General features: G+C 51.6%; 1 protein-coding gene across 4 annotated transcripts; it reads left to right on the top strand.

Annotated features, from left to right (window-relative positions):
• The first annotated feature begins 1,807 nt into the window (after window positions 1-1,807).
• Window positions 1,808-24,088, top strand: DPP3 (dipeptidyl peptidase 3). 4 transcript variants are annotated; one of them, XM_039482705.1, is made up of 18 exons: window positions 1,808-1,847; window positions 2,561-2,843; window positions 3,084-3,173; window positions 3,463-3,600; window positions 13,571-13,645; window positions 13,947-14,040; window positions 14,286-14,416; window positions 14,790-14,920; window positions 15,202-15,260; window positions 15,724-15,918; window positions 20,470-20,582; window positions 21,026-21,118; window positions 21,337-21,399; window positions 21,716-21,840; window positions 22,419-22,539; window positions 22,760-22,939; window positions 23,181-23,343; window positions 23,874-24,088. In XM_039482705.1, the coding sequence occupies exons 2-18, from the start codon at window positions 2,574-2,576 to the stop codon at window positions 24,023-24,025; spliced, it is 2,193 nt and encodes a 730-aa protein (XP_039338639.1). In that variant the 5' UTR covers window positions 1,808-1,847; window positions 2,561-2,573; the 3' UTR covers window positions 24,026-24,088. The 4 variants fall into 4 exon arrangements, with proteins under 4 accessions (XP_039338639.1, XP_039338638.1, XP_039338637.1 ...); XM_039482704.1 differs by having other exon boundaries at window positions 1,846-1,874; XM_039482703.1 differs by lacking the exon at window positions 1,808-1,847 and adding an exon at window positions 1,946-2,033.
• The last annotated feature ends 563 nt before the right edge of the window (window positions 24,089-24,651 follow it).

Raw genomic sequence — 24,651 nt, 5'->3', positions numbered from 1 at the left:
GGTTCTATTCCTGGCTCTGGAAGAGGAGAGAGGAGGAAAGTTAAAGGGAGGGGATGTTAATTAGATTAATTATGATATTTGCATAGAGGTTCCCTGCAGCCCTGAAAGTCAGGGTGGAACACTAGCTAGAGCACTAGACTGCAATTTAAGAAACCTGAGTTCTGATCCTTGCTCTGTCACAGACCCATCCTTGCTCTGTGCCTCAGTTTCTCCATCTGTAAAACAGGGATAACGATACTGACCTCTTTTGTACAGTGCTTTGAGATCCACTGATTGAAAGTGCTATATAAGAGCTATGGATTATTTTATAACTCAAACTTATATTATATATAAAGGGGATATGATACAGTGGATGATATCCCAAGGAGTAGAAGCTAAGCTCTACCTTGGTATTGGTAGCAGCATTATGCTGAAAATGAATTTTTGGAGAGGAAAAGGCCTGGCTGATATTGCTCTTGGTACAGGCACTGATGGAGCAGGTGAACAGAACAGTGGCAGACATGCCTGCAGGAGTTTGTGTTGTGTTTTGATGAGTACACTAGACCAGCCTCACATAGTCGCCAGAGCACCAAGTCCTGGAAGCTCCATCACTGGGGCTGGATGACCAGAAATGGAGCTAAGAGCCACTTTCCTTTGCTTTGGGCTTGGGCTGGGACAGTTCAGGAGTCGCAGCGGCAGCGGCTCCTGTTATCCAAAGTTGTCGCTGACATTGGCCAACGTGAACCTGCACCCAGATGCACATGCCATATAGAGCCCTTTCTGGGACCCAAAGATGTGATGGGATTACACTGGACCTTGGATTCAGTTATCAAGCAATACAAACTAGAAAGAAGATTAAACTAATGAACCAGCGAAGACAAGAAGAGGAGTGGCTTGGATGATTCCCCAACCAGAGGAAACAACTTGACAGGGGTGAGGCTGCAGGTGTGCTGAGACCAGACAGCCTCTCATGCTGACCACTACTGTCTCACTGTTACCTTGTGCTCCCCCATCTCTGTCTCTCTATCCCTCTGTTGTCTCTTGGCTTGTACCTAGATTGTAGGGCCGCTCTCTGGAGCCAGGTCTGTGTGTTCTGCATTTGTACAATGCCTAGCACAATGGGGTCCTGTCTGTGAAGCAGGCTCCTAGGCGCTGTGGTTGCGGTAATACACATAATAAATAATCATAATCCTGTAGAATTGCCAGCAGACACAGGCCGTCCATAGAATCTCACTGCATGGTTTGGTTGCGAGCTTTCTGGAAAATTGGAAAAGCCACTTGCACTTAAACATCAGGCTGACTCCCCTTCTGACCTTCTGCAGGGCTGCCCAGAGGATTCAGGGGGCCTGGGGCAAAGCAATTTCGGGGGCCACTTCCATAAAAAAAGTTGCAATACTATAGAACACTATATTCTCGTGGGGGCCCCTGCGGGGCCCGGGGCAAATTGCCCCACTTGCCCCCGCCCCTCGGGCAGCCCTGATCTTCTGGGAAAGTAAAGCAGGGTCCAATCCGGTTTGTCAGGGAATGGGAGCCGGGGCCTGTCCCCTCTCAGGGCACCAACCCCGATCCAGCCCCAGGGCAGGTGGACAGGCAGGCTCGGGGGTGGGCAATGGGATTTAGGACCTTTCCCCTCCCGTTAGTTACATGACAACAGCACCTGAGGCGGCAGAGCACGGACCAGCCCTTTAGGGTAACGCGTGTGGCAGCGGAGGAGCTCGGAAAGCGAAGTCCTCCCCATCCCGAAGCACGATTGGCTGCAAAGAGTGTCCGTCTCCCCGGCAGAGCGCACGGATTGGTGGGTGGGCGGGGGCCGAGGTTATGAATGGAAAGCCGCTGGGGGTGGGGCTGCAAGCAGGAAGTGGCGGCAGGTGGGGGCTCTGGGCGCGTGCTGTAGCGTGAGTTGGGGGCAGGGCGGGTCTCGCGCGCCCTGCCGGGGGGAGGGGCGTGCATGGGGGTCTCGGGGGAATCCTCAGAGCAGTGGGAGTTCTGGGGGTGGTGAAGGCCCCCCCGCGGTGCAGGGGGCATAGGCCTTGCCCGGACTGGGGAGGGACTAGGTGTGAGCTGGGGGCTGGGCACAGGGGGAGTGGGAGGGGGTGCACTAGGGTGTGCAGGCACTTGTGGGTGTAGATGTTGCTGCAATATAAGGGTGCACCGTGCAATGAGGGCACTGTCATCGGGTGGGGGGTGATGCTGAGATGCAGCTGCCTCTAGGGTGAGGCATGGGGGCAGTTTATACAGGATCTCTTACCTAGTCTCCTCTGGGGTGCTGCATCTTGGGGTGGATGTGTCATTGTACAGTTGTGTGATTGCATAGGTCAGTCAGTTAGGCCATTGCATGAGTGTGTGGTTGTGATGAGTATGTGGTTGTGCATGTGGCTGTGTCCCTGGTTGTGTACATGCCACTTTGGCTCAGCTGTGGGGCAATAGCCCTGTCTGTCCTTGCTGACCTTCTGCTGTAGCTATGGGGGTGGGGGAAATAATCAGCCTAGGGATGAATATGGAAGTGGGAGGGGAGTGGGATCTTGTGGTTAGAACACGGGCTGTGGGTTGGGACTGAGGGGCACCTATGCTCTCCCCACAGGCTGGCCAGCAAGATGGTGGACTCGCAGTATGTGCTGCCCAATGATGTGGGGCTGGCGCTCCTGGACTGCAGCGAGGCCTTCCGGCTGCTGCTGCGGAGCGAGCGGCTCTACGCCCACTACCTGTCACGTGCCTGTTGGTATGGGGGGCTGGTTGTGCTGCTCCAGACTTCACCTGAGGCACCAGCCATCTATGTGCTGCTCTCCCGCCTCTTCCGCGCCCAGGACCCTGACCAGCTGGGGGAATTGGCACGCTCCACTGGCCTCACTGACCAGGAGTACCAGGTACCACCATACCCAGATACCTGGGTTCTGTCTCCAGCTCTAGAAGGGGAGTGGGGTCTAGTGGGTTAGAGCACTGGGGAGGGGCTGGGAGGCTGGTCTCCTGGGTTTCTTTGGCTCTGGGAGGGGATTGTGTGTTAGTAGGTTAGAGTGTGGGGAAGGGAGGGTGGGAGCCAGGACTCCTGGGTTCTCCCTGGCACTGGAGTGCCTGGCTGGACCCTGATCATTCCTCTCCCCACCTAGGCATTCCTGGTTTATGCTGCTGGCGTCTTCTCCAACATGGGGAACTACAAATCTTTTGGGGACACCAAGTTTGTGCCCAACTTGCCCAAGGTGAGTCTGTGGACGCAGGGGGCAGAGGGAGGGACCACATGCCAGAGTCATGGGGATGGAACATGTTTTGGAGTTTCCATGGGGAGACACTGCTCCCCAGTCACAGCATCATCCTCTTGCCAAGAGCTCTGTGCCAGATGCCTTCCCTCTCATTGGCTATAGGGCAGGTCCCTGATTGAGTTGAATGTTCCATGGAGGGAGGCTGTTTGGCCCTCCCTCACCCCATGGCTCCAGCCCACTTATTCCCCCCTCCATCACAGCTCAGTCCCTGTATCCCCTTTCCCCCCAGGACAAGCTCCGGCAGCTGATCTGGCAGAGCCAGGCATTCCAGGAGCAGCCAGAGGAGATGAAGTCGCTGTGGGATAGGTGTGGGGAGCTGATGTTCTCGCTGGACCCGCAGCAGAGACAGTTGGGGCTTAGAGAGAAGGTAATGCCCCATGCATACACACATGATGATTCTGGTCTGGGGGAGGGGTGGGGGTTGGGAGCAACCAGGATAGATTGATTTAAATCAGTGATTAAACCACTGATTTGAATCATGATTTAAATCAGCCAGCAGGAAACCTTGATTTAAATAATCTATTGTCATCTTGTTTTGCCTTTGTACTTTTTAGTTGTTTTCCTAAAGAAAGGTTTATTCTCATTGGTTATTATAAATCATTCATAGACTCATAGACTTTAAGGTCAGAAGGGACCATTATGATCATCTAGTCTGACCTCCTGCACAATGCAGGCCACAGAATCTCACCCACCCACTCCTGTAATAACCCCCTAACCTACATCTGAGTTCTTGAAGTCCTCAAATTGTGGTTTGAAGACCTCAAGCTGCAGAGAATCCTCCAGCAAGTGACCCATGCCCCATGCTGCAGAGGAAGGCGAAAAACCTCCAGGGCCTCTGCCAATCTGCCCTGGAGGAAAATTCCTTCCCAACCCCAAATATGGTGATCATGACTCAGCAGCCAGCACCCAGGAAAGAATTCTCTGTAGTAACTCAGATCCCATCCCATCTAACATCCCATCACAGACCACTGGGCATACTTACCTGCTGATAATCAAAGATCAATTGCCAAATTAATTGCCAAAATTAGGCTATCCCATCATACCATCCCCTCCATAAACTTATCAAGCTTAGTCTTGAAGCCAGATATGTCTTTTGCCCTCACTACTCCCCTTGGAAGGCTGTTCCAGAACTTCACTCCTCTAATGGTTAGAAACCTTCATCTAATTTCAAGTCTAAACTTCCTAGTGTCCAGTTTATATCCATTTGTTCTTGTGTCCACATTGGTATTAAGCTTAAATAATTCCTCTCCCTCCCTAATATTTATCCCTCTGATATATTTATAAAGAGCAATCGTATCCCCCCTCAACCTTCTTTTGGTTAGGCTAAACAAGCCAAGCTCTTTGAGTCTCCTTTCATAAGACAGGTTTTCCATTCGTCGGATCATTCTAGTAGCCCTTCTCTATACCTGTTCCAGTTTTAATTCATCCTTCTTAAACATGGGAGACCAGAACTGCACACAGTATTCCAGATGAGGTCTCACTAGTGCCTTGTATAACGGTACTAACACCTCCTTATCTTTGCTGGAAATACCTTGCCTGATGCATCCTAAAACCGCATTAGCTTTTTTAACGGCCATATCACATTGGCGGCTCATAGTCATCCTGTGATCAACCAATACTCCGAGGTCGTCGTCCTCTTCTGTTACTTCCAACTGATGTGTCCCCAATTTATAACTAAAATTCTTGTTATTAATCCCTAAATGCATGACCTTGCACTTTTCACGATTAAATTTCATCCTGTTACTATTACTCCAGTTTACAAGGTCATCCAGATCTTCCTGTATGATATCCCGGTCCTTCTCTGTGTTAGCAATACCTCCCAGCTTTGTGTCATCCGCAGACTTTATTAGCACATTCCCGCTTTTTGTGCCAAGGTCAGTAATAAAAAGGTTAAATAAGATTGGTCCCAAAACTGATCCCTGAGGAACTCCACTAGTAACCTCCTTCCAGCCTGACAGTTCACCTTTCAGTATGACCCGTTGTAGTCTCTCCCCTTTAACCAGTTCCTTATCCACCTTTTAATTTTCATATTGATCCCCATCTTTTCCAATGTAACTAATAATTCCCCATGTGGAACCGTATCAAATGCCTTACTGAAATCGAGGTAAATTAGATCCACTGCGTTTCCTTTGTCTAAAAAATCTGTTACCTTCTCAAAGAAGGAGATCAGGTTGGTTTGGCACGATCTACCTTTTGTAAAACCATGTTGTATTTTGTCCCAATTACCATTGACCTCAATGTCCTTAACTACTTCCTCCTTCAAAATTTTTTCCAAGACCTTACATACTACAGATGTCAAACTAACAGGCCTATAGTTACTCGGATCACCTTTTTTCCCTTTCTTAAAAATAGGAACTATGTTAGCAATTCTCCAGTTGTACGGTACAGCCCCTGAGTTTACTGATTCATTAAAAATTCTTGCTAATGGGCTTGCAATTTCATGTGCCAGTTCCTTTAATATTCTTGGATGAAGATTATCTGGGCCCTCCGATTTTGTCCCATTAAGCTGTTCGAGTTTGCCTTCTACCTCGGATGTGGTAATATCTACCTCCAAATCCTCATTCCCATTTGTCATCCTACCATTATCCTTAAGCTCCTCATTAGCCTCATTAAAGACTGAGGCAAAGTATTTGTTTAGATATTGGGCCATGCCTAGATTATCCTTAACCTCCACTCCATCCTCAGTGTTTAGCAGTCCCACTTCTTCTTTCTTTGTTTTCTTCTTATTTATATGGCTATAGAACCTTTTACTATTGGTTTTAATTCCCTTTGCAAGGTCCAACTCTACATGGCTTTTGGCCTTTCTCACTTTATCCCTACATGTTCTGACCTCAGTAAGGTAGCTTTCCTTGCTGATCACTCCCATCTTTCACTCCTTGTAGGCTTTCTGCTTTTTCTTAATCACCTCTCTGAGATGCTTGCTCATCCAGCTTGGTCTACAACTCCTGCCTATGATTTTTCCCCCCTTTCTTGGGATGCAGGCTTCTGATAGTTTCTGCAACTTTGACTTGAAGTAATTCCAGGCCTCCTCTGCCTTTAGATCCACAAGTTCTTCAGTCCAATCCACTTCCCTAATTTCCTTAATTCTTTAAAGTTAGCCCTTTTGAAATAAAAAACCCTAGTCCCAGATCTATTTTTGTTTATCCTTCCATCTATTTTGAACTGAATTAGCTCACGATCACTCGAACCAAGGTTGTCCCCTACAACCATTTCTTCTATGAGGTCCTCACTACTCACCAAAACCAAATCTAAAATGGCATCCCCTCTTGTTGGTTCTTCAACTACTTGGTGAAGAAATCCATCAGCTATTGCATCCAGAAAAATCCGAGCCCTATTATTATTACTAGCACTTGTCCTCCAGTCTATATCTGGGAAGTTAGTCTCCCATGATCACACAATTCCCATTAGTGTTTACTTCATTAAAAACATTAAAGAGGTCTCTATCCATATCCAAATCAGATCCCGGCGGTCTGTAGCATACCCCAAGCACTATCTCAGGGGAGGCTCTAGTAGCTTTCTTTCCCAATGTGATTTTTGCCCAGACAGACTCTCTCTCTGTCTCTCTGACTCTTCCATCACTTCTTATTTCTTTACAGTTAACCTCATCATTGATATACAATGCTACTCCACCACCTTTGCCTTTATTTCTGTCTTTCCTAAACAGCATGTAGCCTTCAATACCTGTACTCCAGTCATGACTACTATTCCACCATGTTTCTGCTATCCCTATAATATCCAGTTTCACTTCCTGCACCAGTAGCTCTAGTTCCTCCATTTTCTTACCTAGGCTCCTCACATTAGTGTACAAACATCTTAATTTTTGCCATTTGGCTTCACTGACATTCTTTACCCAGTTAGGCACAGACATTCTACCACCAGTATCACCAAACAGGTTGATTTATAGATTCATGAATTCTAAGGCTACGAGGAACCACTGCAGTCATCTAGTCTGATCTCTTATATAACACAGGCCACAGGACTGCCCTGAATTAATTCGTGGTTGAACTAGAGCAATGGTTTTCAAACTTTTTTCTGGGGACCCAATTGAAGAAAATTGTTGATGCCTGTGACCCAACGGAGCTGGGGATGAGGGGTTTGGGGTGTGGGAGGGGCTCAGGGCTGGAGCAGAGGATTAGGGTGTGTAGGTGGGGCTGGGAATGAGGGGTTCAGGGTGTGGGAAGGGGCTCTGGGCTGGAGCAGGGGGTTGGGGTGCAGGAGGGAGTCAGGGATCTGGGCTGGGGATGCAGGCTCTGGGCTGGGGCTGTGGATGAGGAGTTTGGGGTGCTGGAAGAGCTCTAGGTTTGGGGGAGCTCAGGGCGGGGGTTGGGATGCGAGGGTGTCAGAGTGTCAGGGATCTGGACTGGGGGTGCAGGCTCTAGGGTGAGGCTGGGGATTAGGGGTTTAGGGTGCAGGAAGGGGTTCCAGGTTGGGGCAGGGGGGGCTCAGGGCTGGGGCAGGGGATTGGGCCACGGATTTACCTCTGGTGGCTCCCGGTCAGCAGCGCAGCTGGGGTGCAGAGGCAGGCTTCCCGCCAGTCCTGGCACTGCGGACCATGCTGCACCTGAAGTGGCCAGCAGCAAGTCCGGCTCCTAGGCAGAGGTACGCAAGTGGCTCTGCGCAGCTCTTGCTTGCAGGCACCACCCCTCCCCCAGCTCCCATTGGCTGGGAACTGGTCAATGGAAGTGTGGAGCCGGTGCTCGGGGCAGGGGCAGTGCACGGAGCCCCGGAGCCCCCCTGCCTAGAAGCTGGACCCCCTGCTTGCCACTTCTGGGGCACAGCGCAGTGTCAGAACAGGTAAGCACTAGCCCAGTGGGTCTGAAACTTTTGTACTGGTGACCCCTTTCACATAGCAAGCCTCTGAGTGTGACCCCCCTCTTAAATATATAAAAACATGTTTTTAATTTATAACAGCATTATAAATGCTGGAGGCAAAGTGGGGTTTGGGGTGGAGGTTGACAGCTTGTGACCCCCCATGTAATAACCTCGTGACCCCCTGAGGGGTCCTGACTCCCAGTTTGAGAACCCCTACACTAACCTGTCTTAGCTGGGCAGCACCGCCAACAGGACTTTTAACGTCCTGGTCGGCAGTGCTGACCAGAGCGACCCAGTGCCTTCCATGCTGTGACCCAATTCGAACTTTGAAAAACGCTGAACTAGAGCACTAAATTAAGGCGGAAGCTTTTGTGCAGAACAGAAACTGAAAGAGCTGTGGTTTGAGGTAATGCAGATAGCAAAGTTTGCTCATTGTCAAACTAATGGCGTGCCCAGGTCTCTCTCTGCTCCAGCCTCAGAACACGCAGGCCGTTGTGACATGTATAAAGCTTGACTCGTCCTCAGCCATTAAAGATGGTTTAGGCCCAATTGCTCATATAATTACACAAGCCGTGCACGTCCCCCCTTAAAGATCTGAGGAGGGCTCATCCATGCAGCATATCCTATTATTGTGTATTTCTTTCAGTGTTTCTAATGGTTTGCAGTAAGTTTTGGCCTTGCCAGAGCCTGTCAGGAGTTCAAACTGAATTTGAAACACATTGAAGAACAGTTAGCCAAAGAATCAAAAAGTTAATAGCATGGTTTTTTTTAAGTACATCAGAAGCAAAAAACCTACTAAACAACCAGTGGGGGCCACTGGACAATTGAGCTGCTAAAGGAGCACTCAAGGATAATAAGGTCATTGCAGAGAAACTAAATGAATTCTTTGCATTGGTCTTCATGGCTGAGAATGTGAGGGAAATTCCCGAACCTGAGCCATTCTTTTTAGGTGACAAAGCCCAGGAACTCTCACAGATTGAGGTGTCTTTAGAGGAGGTTTTGGAACAAATTGATAAACTAAACAGTAATAAGTCACCAGGACCAGCTGGTATTCACCCAAGAGTTCTGAAGGAACTCAAATGTGAAATTGCAGAACTATTAACTGTACTTTGTATCATTTAAATCAAATGACTGGGGGATAGCTAATATGATCAGTTAACTCACGCGATTAACTCAAAAAAATTACTTGCCATTACTCGCTCTATTAAACAGCAGAAATACCAATTGAAATGTATTTAAATATTTTTGGATGTTTTTCTACATTTTCAAATATATCAATTTAAATTACAACACAGAATACAGAGTGTACAGTGCTCACTTTATATTATTTTTATTACAAATTTTGCACTGTAAAAACAATAAAAGAAATAGTATTTTTTCAATTCACCTCATACAAGTACTGTAGTGCAATCTCTTTATCATGAAAGTGCAACTTACAAATGTAGGGTTTTTTGTGACATAACTCCACTCAAAACCAAAACAATGTAAAACTTTAGAATGGGGTGAGCAAACTTTGTGGCACAAGGGCCACATTGGGGAATTTTGTATGGCGGGCCAGGACTGTTCATAAAATTGGGGATGCTGGCTCTGGGGTGGGGCTGGGGATGAGGAGTTTGGGGTGTAGGAGGGTGCTCTGGGCTGGGGCTGAAGGGTTTGGAGGGCGGGAGGGAATCAGGGCTGGGGGAGGGGTGCAGGAAGGGGCGCAGGGTTCCGGCTGAGGGTGCAGCTCTGGGGTGGGGCTGGGGATGAGAGGTTTGGGGTGCAGGAGGGTGCTCCAGGCTGGTATTGAGGGGTTTGAGAGCGGGAGGAGGGTCAGGGCTGGGGCAGGGGGTTGGGGTGTGGGGAGAGGCTCAGGGGGTGCAGGCTCCAAGTGGTGCTTACCACAAGCAGCTCCCAGAAGTAGTGGCAAGTCCCTTCTCCAGGCTCCTACGCGGAGCTGGAGCGGGGCCATGCTGCAGCTTCCGGGAGCAGCGTGGTGTGGCCCCGGCCGAAGCAAGACCAAGCCGCATGGTGAGGCCATGACAGAGCACCCCAGCCGGAACAGGGCCAAGCCACTGAGGCAGCTCACGGGCCACCTTAAAATGGCTCCGGCCCGCAGGCTGTAGTTTTCTTATCCCTGCTTTAGAGCTTACAAGTCCACTCAGTCCTACTTCTTGTTCAGCTAATCGGTAAGAGAAACAAGTTTGTTTACATTTGTGGGAGATAATGCTGCCCACTTCTTAATTACAATGTCACCTGAAAGTGAGAACAGGTGTTCACATGGCACTGTTGTAGCTGGTGTCACAAAATACTTGCGTGCCAGGTGTGCTAAAGATTCATATACCTCTTCATGCTTCTGCCGTCGTTCCAGAGGACATGCTTCCATGCTGATGAGGCTCATTAAAAAATAATGCGTTAATTAAATTGGTTACTGAACTCCTTTGGGGAGAATTGTATGTCCCCTGCTCTGTTATAACCGCATTCTGCCATATATTTCATGTTATAGCAGTCTTGGATGATGACCCAGCACATGTTGTTTGTTTTAAGGACACTTTGGTATCTTTTTCCATTTTGTCAATGTGAAATTTCTAAAGATAGCTACAGCACTCGACCCAAGATTTAAGAATCTAAAGTGCCTTCCAAAATCTGAGAGGGACAAGGTGTGGAGCATGCTTTCAGAAGTCTTAAAGGAGCAACACTCTGATGTGGAAACTACAGAACCCGAACCACCAAAAAAGAAAATCAACCTTCTGCTGGTGACATCTGACTCAGATGGTGAAAATGAACTTGCATCAGTCCGTATTGCTTTGGATCATTATCGAGCAGAACTCGTCATCAGCATGGAATGATGGTTGAAGCGTCAAGGGACATATGAATCTTTAGCGCATCTGGCATGTAAATATCTTGCAACGCCGGCTACAACAGTGTCATGCAAAAACCTGTTCTCACTTTCAGGTGACATTGTAAACAAGAAGCTGGCAGCCTTATCTTCTGCAAATGTAAACGAATTTTTTCAAATGATTGAACGAGAAGTAGGACTGATTGAACTTGTAGGCTTGAAAGTTTCACATTGTTTTATTTTTGAATGCAGGTTTTTTTGTACATAATTCTACATTTGTAAGTTCAACTTTAATGATGAAGAGATTACACTACAGTTCTTGTATTAGGTGCATTGAAAAATACTATTTTGTGTTTTTACAGTGCAAATATTGGTAATAAAAAATAAAGTGGGCACTGTAAATTTTGTATTTTGTGTTATAATTGAAATCAATATATTTTAAAATGTAGAAAACATCCAAAAATATTTAAATTAATGGTATTCTATTATTGTTTAACAGCACAATGAATTGCAATTAATTTTTTAATCGCTTGACAGCCCTAGTTGAAACTATAGTAAAGAACAAAATTGTCAGACACATAGATGAGCATAATTTTTTGGGGAAGAGTCGGCATGGTTTTTGTAAAAGGAAATTGTGCCTCACCAATCTACTAGAATTCTTTGAGGGGGTCAACGAGCACGTGGACAAGGGGGATCCAGTGGATACAGTGTACTTAGATTTTCAGAAAGTCTTTGACGAAGTTCCTTACCAAAGGCTCTTAAGCAAAGTAAGTTGTCTTGGGATAAGAGGGAAGGTCCTCTCATGGATTGGTAACTGGTTAAAAGATAGGAAACAAAGGGTAGGAATAAATTATCAGTTTTCAGAATGGGGAGAAGTAAATAGTGGTATCCCCCAGGGGGCTGTATTGGGACCAGTACTATTCAACATATTCATAAATGATCTGGAAAAAGGATTAAATAGTGAGGTAGCAAAATTTTGCAGATGATACAAAACTAGTCAAGATAGTTAAGTCCCAAGCAGACTGTGAAGAGCTACAAAAGGATCTCACAAAACTGGGTGACTGGGCAACAAAATGGCAGATGAAATTCAGTGTTGGTAAATGCAAAGTAATGCACATTGGAAAACATAATCCCAACTATATAAAATAATGGAGTATAAATTAGCTGTTACCACTCAAGAAAGAGGTCTTGGAGTCATTGTGGATAGTTTTCTGAAAACATCCACTCACTGTGCAGCAGCAATCAAAAAAGCAAACAATGTTGGGAATAATTAAGAAAGGGATAGATAATAAAACAGAAAATATATTGCCTCTATATAAATCCATAGTACCCCATCCCAAAAAAGATATATTGGAATTGGAAACATTTCAGAAAAGGGCAACAAAAATTATTAGAGGTACGGAACGGCTTCCCTGTGAGGAGAGATTAATAAGCCTGGGACTTTTCAGCTTGGAAAAGAGATGACTAAGGGTGCTATGATAGAGGGCTATAAAATCATGACTGGTGTGGAGAAAGTAAGTGTTATTTATTACTTCTCATAACACAAACTAGAGGTCGCTAAATGAAATGAATAGGCAGCAGGTTTAAAACAAAAGGAAGTATTTTTTTCACACAATGCACAGTCAAACTGTGGAACTTTTTGCAGAGGATGTTGTGAAGGCCAAGACTATAACAGGATTTAAAAAAAAAACTAGATAAGTTCATGGAGGATAAGGTCCATCAATGGCTGTTAGCCAGGATGGGCAGGGATGGTGTCCCTAGACTGTGTTTGCCAGAAGCTGGGAATGGGCGACAGGGGATGGATCACTTGATGATAACCTGTTCTGTTCATTCCCTCTGGGGCACCTGGCATTGGCCACTGTTGGCAGACAGGATACTGGGCTAGATGGACCTTTGGTCTGACCCAGGAGGGCTGTTCTTATGTTCTTATTTTCTTTGGAAAGAGAAATGGATATCATGATCAAAAATTGGATGTAAATTAAAAAATGATTTAAAAAATAAATTTCTATCTGCCCTGGCTGCCGGGGGAGACGGTTAGTGGGGTGTGGCTGGTGGCAGGGAGACAGGGGGTCAATGGGCGTGACTGGTGGCAGGGAGACGGCAGGTCAGTGGGCGTGGCTGGCGGCAGGGAGATGGGGGGGTCAGTGGGCGTGGCTGATGGCAGGGAGACGGGGTCAGTGGGCGTGGCTGACGGCAGGGGGCTATGTCCCTGTGGGCATGGCTAACAGCAGGGAGACTGGGGGTCTCAGTGGGCATGGCTGACACCAGGGTGACGGAGGGGTCAGTGGGCGTGGCTGGGGGCCGGGAGCCGGGGGGGTCTCAGTGGGCATGGCTGGTGGCAGGGAGACGGCAGGTCAGTGGGCGTGGCTGGCAGCAGGGAGATGGGGGGGTCAGTGGGCGTGGCTGACGGCAGGGGGCTATGTCCCCGTGGGCAGGGCTAACAGCAGGGAGACTGGGGGTCTCAGTGGGCATGGCTGACACCAGGGTGACGGAGGGGTCAGCGGGCATGGCTGGTGGCAGGGAGACGGGGGGGTCTCAGTGGGCATGGCTGGTGGCAGGGAGATGGGGGGGGCAGTGGGCGTGGCTAGCAACAGGGAGATGGGGGTCGGTGGCCATGGCTGGCAGTGGGGAGGGGGTGGGTGAGCGGTCTCAGTGGCGGGGAGGGGGGATTAGCAGTCTCTCTGTAACACCATGCCCTCCCCCTCAGGGCACCACCACCTATTTCTCTGGGAACTGCTGTTTGGAGGATGCCCAGCTAGCCCAGAAATTCCTCGATTCTCAGGTACTTGCTGGCGCGCTGACGTGGGACATCTCACCGGGTCCCCCCAGACAGCCCCGCACAGGGCAGCCCCAAGCCTGACCACCTCCATGGGGTGTGTCTGCTGCCTCTGCATTGCTACGGCCCTTGTGCCCATAGGGCAGTGCCCAGCATCAGACCTCTTGGGGTCTGCGCCCTCCAGGTTTCCCATCCCCCACTCTGATTCCAGTGCCTCTGCATGGGGTTGTAGGGTGCCCACTGAAGTGGGGGGTCAGATGGGGTAAATCTCCTACCCCCTCCAACACCATCTCCGCATCTCTCTCAGAACATCAGTGCCTACAACACACGGCTCTTCAAGGAGAAGGACAAGGCAGGGCAGACATGCTATGAGGTGCGGCTGGCATCAGTGCTGGGCACTGGTAAGACTCCACCTTCTCTGCCCCTCACTGCTTGGATCCCCCTGATCTGTGCTCCCCACAGTGCCCACCTCCCTGAGTTCCTCTGACCTGTGCTCCCCACGCTGCCTGGATCTCTCCCTAATCCCCCAGCCTGTACTCCCCCCTCACCTGCTGCCTGGATCCCACCCCCATGCTTAGCTCCCGGCCTGTGCTCCCCACTCTCTCCCTTCCCCCATTGAATTATCTGTCTCTGGGTCTCTCCCCAGATGCACCCGTCGACCATGAGCTGGCCCCCAAGCTACGCAGCTTTGAGTTTGAGGGCTGCACGTTCCGTGTGACCCGCGGGGACTACGCACCCCTGCTGGAGAGAGTGGTGGAGAACCTACAGCACACCAAGGCATGTGTACCCCTGCCGCCCCCTGTGTGTGCACTGAGCTGTGGGGGGCTCTGTTGTGGGGGAAGGGAGGTCTCTCCCAGTGGCTTATGTAGGTTTTAAACCCTAACTCTGCCACCAAGGGGAAACCTTAGTTTTATATCCAGAGAGAGAAGATAGTCTTAGGGACAAAGGACTGAGAGCCTGGACTCCTGGGTTCTGTTCCCAGTTCTGGGCGGAGAGTGGGGAGGGGCTGGGAGCCAGGACTCCTGGGTTCTCACTTCCTGGGGTTGAGATGGTGATGGGGGCAGAGGAATTTATTGGGGGGTGGGGAGAGGAATGGCTGAAGCCAGATGAATAGTCGATGATCTAGGTGTCTGCCCCTCTTCTCTCCCAGACTCATGCTGCCAACACCAACCAGGAGCACATGCTGGAGCATTACATCCGTAGCTTCACTCAAGGTTCCATTGCGGCCCACAAGGAAGGTTCCCGCTGCTGGATCCGTGACAAGGGGCCTATTGTCGAAAGGTGGGAGCTGGGAACCAGGACTCCTGGGTTCTGTCCCCAGCTGTGGCAAGGAAGTGGGGTTCGGTGGGTTAGAGCAGGGAGGGCTGGCAGCCAGGAGTTTTGAGAGAAGTCAGGTGCCAGCCAGGGGGGCAGGTGCCAGCCGGGGAGCGGGGGCTGGGAGAGAAGGGAGTTTGTTGATAGGGACATTCGCCTCCTGGGATCAGCGAACCAGGGGGCTTGTCTCTTAGAGCCCCCCCAGTCCAGGCAGGCCAGGCCATTTAATGTGCTCTCTCCTTCCACAGTTACATCGGCTTTATTGAAAGCTACCGAGACCCCTATGGCTCCCGGGGGGAGTTTGAAGGTAAAACACGAGGCCCCCAGATCCCAGCCTCAAAGGACCCTGGGGGACCAGGAGGGGTTGGAGTAGTGGGAGGGAGGGGATGGGTTGGCTGTGTGTGTGGGTGTGTTTTTCTGGGTGTGCTTTTGTACTGTAACTGGTAGGGTGTGGCTGACTGCTGGGGGGAGTTGGTTGTGTGGTCGTGTAGTGTCATTCTTTCAGTGGGGGTTGTGGCTGTGTCCCCCTTGCAATTGTATACTGTAGGTGTGTTTTGGAGATGGTGGTCATATATTGTAATTGCTTTGTGGGAGTTGTAGGGGAGGGGTGTAGTTCTGTGTGACTGTTGGGGTGTTTTGTGTGGGGTTGCGTTCTGCAGTGGGCTTGTGGGGGTGTGGTGGTGGTGGGCAGAGAGTGGCTGGCAGGGGCGGGCCAGTACTAGCCAGCCCTGTCCACAGCACCCGCTCTCCCTCCCCCCCCGCCCCCCCAGGATTTGTGGCCGTCGTGAACAAGGCCATGAGCGCCAAGTTTGCACAGCTGGTGGAGTCGGCTGAGCAGCTGCTGTTGGAGCTGCCCTGGCCCCGTGCCTTCGAGAAGGACACCTTCCTCACGCCGGACTTCACCTCACTGGACGTGCTGACATTCGCAGGCAGTGGGATCCCGGCTGGCATCAACATCCCCAACTGTGAGCACTACCCATAATCCTCTGTGCCTGCGGCCCTGCCCACAGTGCTCTGCACCTCCCCGGGGGCTACCCACAATCCTCCCTGCCTGCATCCCTTCCCAGAATCCCAGGTGCCTCCCAGGAGCTATCCACAATCCTCTTCCACCCTGGCACCAGGGCCGCCCAGAGAATTCCGGGGGCCCGGGGTCTTCGGTGGCGGGGGGCCCCCGCTCAGGGGCGGCCCTTTCCCTGGGGGGCGGCATTTGGCTCCGGTTGAGCTCCCGCAGGCATGCCGGCGGCAGGTCGACCGGAGCCCGGGACGAGCGGACCTGCCGTGGTCCCGCGGCTCCGGTTGACCTGCCGCAGTCATGCCTGCGGGAGATCCAGCCGAGCCGCGGGACGAGCGCGCCCTCCGCAGTCATGCCTGCGGCAGGTCCACTCGTCCCGGGCTCCGGTAGACCTGCCGCCGGCATGCCTGCGGGAGCTCAACCGGAGCCACGGGGGCCCCTGCGGGATGCGGGGCCTGGGGCAAATTGCCCCTCTTGCCCCCCCCTCTGGGCGGCCCTGCCTGGCACTATCCACAATCCCGTGCATCTGCATCCCAGTCACTGGGGTGGGAGACCAGACCACATGTAAGGCCCGCTGGTCTGTCCCCTTGACATGCTCTCGCCTCATGGTGAGTGCTGGCCTCAATGCCCTAGCAAGGCCCTATGGGGCACTGTGCTGCAGGGAGGATTCAGTAGGGGGTGTTTTCCCCTTGCAATCAGTTCTGACCCCAATGCAGCACTAGGGGGCACTGTGCTGCAGGGAGCAGGGTAGAAGGTACAATATGTGCTCTTGTTACACTCCAGTCCAGGGACAGCTTTAAAACTGGAGTTTTATTAAGCTCTGTATCAAAACCCAGACACGGCCACACACGTTGCACAAGCCCCATTACTGCTCAGTGCTTTCAGAGCACAGATGCTGCTGCTGCTGTAACCAGAGCTTCCCCTTTGGACCCCCTTGGCAGACCTTCAATCTTTAAAGGGACATGGCACAGGCAACTCTAACCCTGACATTCCCTTTGGAGTACTACACTCCCTCCAGTTCATGTAATGTCTTCCCGAGCAAAACAGAACCCAGTCCATCTGTTTGAGTTATTAGCAATAGTCCCAGCACATCACTGTCATTGTCCGTTGAGCCTCTCGTCAGTCACAAGTTCTGGGATTGACGGTGGGACCTTCTGCAGCTCTCTCCCATTTATTTCACATTCAGCAGAAAGTTTCTGCAGCAATTTTAGTTCCGCTGTCCAATGGAATAGTCAGTTCTGAACACCTTCAATTAGGGTGACCAGATGTCCTGATTTCATAGAGACAGTCCTGGTATTTGGGGCTTTGTCTTATATAGGCGCCTATTACTCCCCACCCCCTGTCCCAATTTTTCACACTTGCTGGTCGCCCTACCTTCAGTCCCCAAAGATGTTCATATCTTATGGAATAACAGTTCCTATGTGATCGGTGGCATCACCATGTAACTCCAAGTCACTGGGCATATGGCAAGCTACGTAGGGAAACACACTAAATTAACAGAATTACAAACTATCCAGAGCCATAAAACGCTGTAGATCGACATCCACAGTGTGAGTCAATATCCCCTACATCAGTCTTGGATAGAATGCCGGATAAGGTGCAGGAATAGGTACTGGGTATGGCATGTGACAAACACGAGGACACCCTCCTGGTGCATTCACCGGTCCAATAGTTGGATTTAGTCATTGATAAGTAGTTGCCCTAACTGTTCCTGTATCAGCATCTGCGGGGCTCTTCTCTTCCTAGTCAGCCGACCTTGTGTGTCAGCGATCTGTCCTCCAGGGCACTGCTGGTTTCAGGTTCCATGGTCACATTTTGATAATCCCGTTGTTCAGCGGCTGTTGCAAATGTCCCATCAATGTGACCAGCAGTTTCCAAATGTACAGAGTCAACGGGATCCTCATTTCCCAGCTGGAGAAGAAATATTTGTGGATTCAGAGTCTCTGTGCCATGGGCAGCATTGGATACCATCAGCAATGTAGTTCATCTTCACTCTCACTTTCAGAGTCTCTGGAGTCCGAATTCCTGTCCTCCTCTTCATTTCCCTCGGTGTTAGTTTGCCTTGTCCTGTGTGTCTTCTGTAGTGGTGTTACATCCAAGGGGAAGTCATAGGGAAGTAGAAGATAGGGTTCTTCACTGCCAACACTTCCTTTCCTGTCTTCTGCTTGTGCTTCATAGACTAGACCGGGGTAGTCAACAGGTGGATCTCAGGCCCAATCCAGATCGCCAGACGCTTTTTAATGGACCCCAACATCTTTTTATTTACTTATTATCATTATTATTGTTGTTGGGTTTTATTATTTTCCCTGGAGTCCGGACCTTGACTATACCTTGACCAAGAACTAGACTAGACTGTCTCCTTCCCTGTGAAGTACTACATGATTTTTTTATCTTCCCACTACAATCTTAATTTGTCTGGTCCCCTTCTCTCTGGGAGACTCTGGACAAGTACTGGTGTACCTGGCAAGAGGGCAGCACCGTGCACTTTCTAATCACAGTGATTCCTTTTGTGAGTAGCAGATTTTTGAGAACATGTTGATGCTGGTTTGTAAGCTTCTTTCGTCTGCTGTTTCCATTTCTCAACATAATCTTTACAGTTCTCAGGTGCAGACTGAGAGTTTATAGGTCAACCAAGTGCAATGTCAATGGGCAAATATGCTGAACTTCCCTATAATAAAACAGAAGGATGAGAACCGAGTAGCTCATTTCATGTACAGTTATAGGCAAAAATCACTTTATTAAGGGAATCCTACCAATTTGACTTTTGTTCTTCCGGCAAGGTTTTCGACCTACCCAGCAGAGCCTGATTCAGCCTTTCCACATGTCCTTTGCCCCATGGATGCTTTGGAGTTGTGCAAGGAGTTTGTTTTACTGTAGTGCTGTAACCTTTGGAATAAATGATTTTATTCCTCTGCCTCTTGGATCCTTTTGGGGAAACCAAATTTTAAAACAAAGTCACCGAAGATCTAGTCTGCCATGGTGTTTCCTGACTCGGTGGTGGGAGGGTAGGCTTGGACATATCTAGTGAAGTGATCCCTTATGACTAAGATATATTCATATCCTCCTTTGCTTCTGTCTAGATGCAAGAAGTCGCTTGATACAAGCCCAGATGGTTCTGTTGTAACTGTGAGTTAATGGTGCTCTGGTAGGCTGGTGAGGGTTCTTTTGCTTGTCGCGTGGACAGACTCTAGTGACAATGTCTGTCTCTCTTCGTCTGTGGCCAATAAAACCAATTTCTTGCAAGACTGATTACTTGCTCTGCTCCTCAATGTCCCATCTCTTCATGTGGTTCTTGATCTACCTGCTTTTGGATTTTTCAAGTAATACCAGGTAGCTTGGTTTCCAGTAAAGTCATGTCTGTAGCACAGCATCATATTTTCAGTGAGAATCAGCTTCTTGTGAGGCAGACAGTACTTTCTGTCTCAGATCAAGGGCTGGGAGTAGCAAATCCTGAGATGTGTCATCTTGTGCTGCTCTTGAGAGCTGCCGGGAAAGTTCAGTTGCATCTTTTTCCTGGTAATAGGACCTTAATATACCCTCAGTTTTGGCAGGCTCTGATTAGTTTTTCCCTCCAAGTAACTCCTGAAGCTCAGTCCTGGGCAAACTGCCTTGATCACAGCTTCCATTGTCTCTGCCTCAGCGTACCCCTTGTGAATTCCACTTTCAGTTTGATAAGCCAGACTGTTTAGGCTTAGCCTGTCCTCTTGGTTGGCATTCCCAGTCTGCCCTGTTTTAAAATCTTTCCTTAGACTTGGTTCTGTTTTCTGGGCTGGGGGTGGCAGATTTTCCACAGGGGTTTGGCTTGTTAATTTCATTCATGCTTTCCTAAGACTGTATTTCAAGCCATTTAAATATTTCAGCACTCTGTGTCTGAATTGTCTCCTCTTCAGTTGTTTCTGTTTGCTCCTCATTTGGTGCAGCAATTATCTTATCTTGTAATGCCAGCAACGTAGACAGTCCCTGATCCTCCAATTCTTCCTGCAATGGTTTACATATTTGATTAAAGCAAGTCGACATTTTGCTGCAGTTTCACTGCGACTTGTCCCAGAAATGCCCAGAGAGTCGCAGACCATCCTTTGGCTGGTATAAAAGTCCTCCTTCCTCCATGTGACAGTCCTCTAATGCTCTCCCAGCCAAAGTGTTTGTAAATAATGAAATCTTCCCTGGCAGCTTTCCCTGGAACAATCTACAGCAGCTTCTAGGGAGGTTCATCTCCTGGAGAGGTCAGATCACTGCAGTTCAGCCTCTCCTGGCCGGGAGTGTAACTCTCCCCTCTCCTAGTGCATTCGACGAAGTGGGTATTCACCCACGAAAGCTCACGCTCCAATACGTCTGTTAGTCTATAAGGTGCCACAGGACTCTTTGCTGCTTCTCTCCTCTCCTAGTCACTGCTGACCCTAGTGCAGTGCTAGGGGGCGCTGTGCTGCAGGGAGAAGGTTTGGGGCCACAGTGTGGGGCAGGTGGGGGGTGCTGAGCCAAGTGTCTGCTTCCCCCACCTCTCCAGATGACGACATCCGCCAGACCGAAGGTTTCAAGAACGTGTCCCTGGGCAACGTGCTGTCAGTGGCCTATGCCACCCAGAAGGACAAACTGACCTTCCTCGCTGAGGAGGACAAGGTGTGTGGGAGCCTAGAGCTGTGGGTCGGGGTTGAGGGGCATTGGCGGAGCTGTGGGGGTTGGGGGAAGGCCAGGGCTGGGATAGCAGCGGTTCTGGGTTGTGACTGAGGGGCACTGGGAGAGCTGGTCAGGAGCCTGTAGCTGGGATAGCAGGGGGGCAGTGGGTCGGGATTGAGGGGCACTGACAGAGCTGTGGGGGTCAGGGGAACCCAGGGCTGGGATAGCAGGGGGGCAGTGGGTCGGGATTGAGGGGCACTGACAGAGCTGTGGGGGTCGGGGGAACCCAGGGCTGGGATAGCAGGGGGGCAGTGGGTCAGGATTGAGGGGCACTGGCAGAGCTGGGGGCGGTTGGGAGAAGGCCAAGGCTGGGGAAGCATGGATTGTGGGTTGGGAGGAAGGGGCACCGCACACCATAGCTGGCTGAGGCTGTGGGTCTCTTGCAGGACCTGTACATTAAGTGGAAGGGGCCATCATTTGAGGTGCAGGTCGGGCTTCACGAGCTGCTGGGGCACGGCAGTGGGAAGCTCTTTGTGCAGGTAAGCACCCCCTTGGCAGGGGATGGGGAGGGAGGGGGAAAGGATCCCTGTATAAACAGCCCCTGCGCTCCACCCCAGAGGAGGCTGCATCTCCACTGAAGGTGAGGGATCCCTGTACGCAGTGTTTGGGATGATGCTTCTCCCCATGGACTCGCTCGGCTGGTGCGGCGCGGCAGTGCTGGCTGAGGGTGGATGCTAATGTCTCCCCCGTTCCACAGGAGGAGAAGGGCACCTGCAACTTCGACAGAGAGGCTGTGATCAACCCGGAGACGGGGGAACTGGTAAGGGAGCTGGGAGGGGAAGTGGTGGTAATGGGGGAGGGAGGGGAGTGCAGTGATCTTAATGGGGGAAGGGAAGTGGCAAAGCCAGCTTACACTGAACATCTGTGATCACCTTGGGGTGCCCCCCACCTGCCAGCCCTGCACCCCAACCCCTATAATGTCCCCATGCGTGTCTTCCCCAGACCCCTCCTCCCCACATTACCTATAGGGTCCCATTGGATATCAGTCCCAGCCCCCTAGCCCTGCCCCCCACATTGCCTATGGGGTTCCCTCAGGTGCCAGCCCTGCCCCCTAACTTCCCCCCACACACACACAGATCCAGAGCTGGTACCATGGTGGCGAGACGTGGGACAGCAAGTTCTCCACCATCGCATCGAGCTACGAGGAGTGTCGGGCCGAGTGCGTGGGGCTCTACCTCTGCCTCAACAAGGACGTGCTCCGGTGAGGGTCCTGGGTGGGGGGGACAAGGCGTATCGCCAGGGCTGGGGACAGCAGGCGGATGGGGAGGGTCACTTGGGTGGTGGGGGTGGCTGTCATGGGGAGGGTCATATTACCTGGGTATGGACAGGGTGATGAGTGGGGAGGTGGGGGCTGTCACTGGGGACTGAGAGACAGTGGCGGGAGGATGGAGGATGGCCGGGTCTGGGGCTCAGGAGAATGCTGCTGTCCTGCAGATACCCCGGGGGGGGCGGTGTCCTTGCACTTGTTGCTGCCCTCCACTGTCAGCAAGTGTCATCCCCCCCGGCTTTTGTATCCGGGCCCCCCACATCCAGACACATTCCCTGGTCCCAGGTCTACGGTATGGGACCTGGTGTATTTTCAGGGGGCTCATTGGGGGTGGATCACAGATGGGGGAACCTTGCGGAGTTTTGGGGGGTCATGGCTGGGGGGAAGGAGGGGGTACCCTGCAGAGTTTGGGACAGTTGGTCCAGGAATTCAGCAACAATCCCCCCAGTGGGGGGGATGGGAGGTTGGGGGTTCCCCAGTGGGCCTCCCTCACTCCCTCCTGCCCCCCACAGGATTTTTGAGCTGGAAGGCGAGGATGCGGAAGACGTGATCTACATCAACTGGCTGAACATGGTGCGGGCCGGGCTGCTAGGGCTGGAGTTCTACACCCCTGAGACCAGCACCTGGCGCCAGGTGAGTTGGGGAAGAGGGGGGCAGGGCACTGGCCCTTTAAAAGGAGGCAGCGCAGCCTTTGACTCCTCCTCTGGGGGGCGGGGGTAGGGCTGTAGTGTATAGGGGGAGCCAGGGTTCTATCCCAGCCCTGGGTGGAGAGTGGGATCTAGTGGATTAGAGGGAAAGGGGCTGGGAGCCAGGACTCCTGGGCTCATCACTGCACCTTGCTGCTCTCCCCCAGGCTCACATGCAGGCACGCTTCGTGATCCTGCGGGTGCTGCTGGAGGCGGGCGAGGGGCTGGTGTCGCTGCAACACACCACAGGTGCTGACGGCAAACCCGATGCACTCATCACTCTTGACCGCAACAAGATCCTGCCCGTGGGGAAGCCGGCCATCGAGCGGTTCCTGCGAAGGCTGCAGGTGAGGCAGGGCAGGGCTGCAGTGAGCAAGCTGGGGGCTCAGTAGGGGGCGCTCTCCTCTCACAGTCAGTGCTGGCCCCAATGGGGGTGCTGTGCTACTCGACAATGGGGCTCAGTGAGGCAGTGCTTGTTTTTGTGAGGGGGACCATAGTGGGGGTGGTGGGGCCGTGGCTGTGTTGTGGGGGCATGGGGCGGTTCTGCCGGGGGGGGTTGGCTGGGTCTCAGCCCCCTTTGTGTTGCAGGTGCTGAAGTCGACGGCAGATGTGGCGGGGGGCCGGGCGCTCTACGGGGGTTTCTCAGCCGTGACAGATGAGGGGCCTGTGCGTTTCCTGAGCCTGCGTGACACTGTGCTGCTACGCAAGGAGGCACGCAAGATGTTTGTGCAGGCCAACACCCGCCTGGAAGGTATGGAATCCCCCGGCACTGCCCAGCCTTCTATCTACCTCACTACGGGGTAACACTGCCTGGAGGGTATGGGGTCCCCCCGATTCCCTCATGCACCCTGCTCTGGGGTGACACTCACGTGGCGGGTACAGTTCTGCCCCACAACTCCCACCCCAGCTGCCCCCCTCGGGTAACTGAGCCCTGGTTTACCCCAGTCCTATGCCAGCTGGGAGTTCAGACCTGTGGGGCCTTGGTGCCAGGTGCAGGGTGGAGAGGGTGCCGAGAAAGTGTGATGGGCTAAGATTGGAGCCCATGAGGAGTGATTGATGTGGGGTAACAAGGTGTAGGGGCAGGTGGAAGGGTACAGGAGCAGGGGATGGGTGCAATACAGAGGGCTGTGGTGGCAACACGGTGACCCCGTCTCATCCCCTCTCCCTCTGCAGGCAAGGACATGAGAGGGGGGGGGGTGAGAGGGGGGGAGGGGGATGGCGGTGAGGTGAGGGGCTGTGATGAGGGCAATGCCATGACCCTGTCTCCCCCCTCCTCTGCAGGCGAGGATGTGACCCTGGTGCAGTACGAGGGTACCGCAGCAGGACTGATCCGCTCCTTCTCCGAGCGATTCCCTGAGGATGCTGAGCTCTTGGAGCGCCATCTGCTGGAGCTGTCGGACGCTGATGCCCACTTCTGGGCAAGCCAGGGCTGAGAACAGGGAGACCCAACCCCCCCACTGCACAGGGGACTCAATACACTCAGCTTTTGTACCTGCCTCTCGTCTCTTTCTGCTGCGTCCGATGTGTCAAACAAGGGTGGGGGAGCTCGTCCCACATGAGGATTAATGGGGCTCACCACAGCCTCAGCAAAATGGCAGTAGGTTTAATGGGCCTTAGTGTCTGACACCCCTCACCTCCAACTTCTACCAGGAGTCCTGGCTCCCATTCCCTTCCACCAGCACAAGGCACCAAAACAACTTCCTTGCCAGAGTCAGGCATAGAACCTATGAGTCCTGGCTCCCAGTTCCCCCCTGCTCTAACCACTAGACCCCACTCCATTCCCAGAGAACCTTGAGAAATTTCAGTACATCCAAATTCAAGGTAATATGTCTGGAAGCTAACAGTGCAGGTTCAGGCAGTGACTCAGAAAAGGACGTAGCTGGCATAAAAAATAATTGCCTCAATATGAGCTCCCAGTGAAGCCCTGTGGCCAAAAGGGCTAACGTGACCCTTGGGTGTACAAGCCGGGATAGCGAGTAGCAGGGAATGGGCTTGCCTGTGCCCCCAGTGTCAGTGTGACTGCTGCTCGAATGCTGCGTCCGGTTCGGGCGTACACACT

Source organism: Mauremys reevesii, linkage group 7 (genome assembly GCF_016161935.1).
Source record: "Mauremys reevesii isolate NIE-2019 linkage group 7, ASM1616193v1, whole genome shotgun sequence".
NCBI lineage: Eukaryota > Metazoa > Chordata > Testudines > Geoemydidae > Mauremys > Mauremys reevesii.
This window is presented reverse-complemented; position numbering and strand designations above follow the sequence as displayed.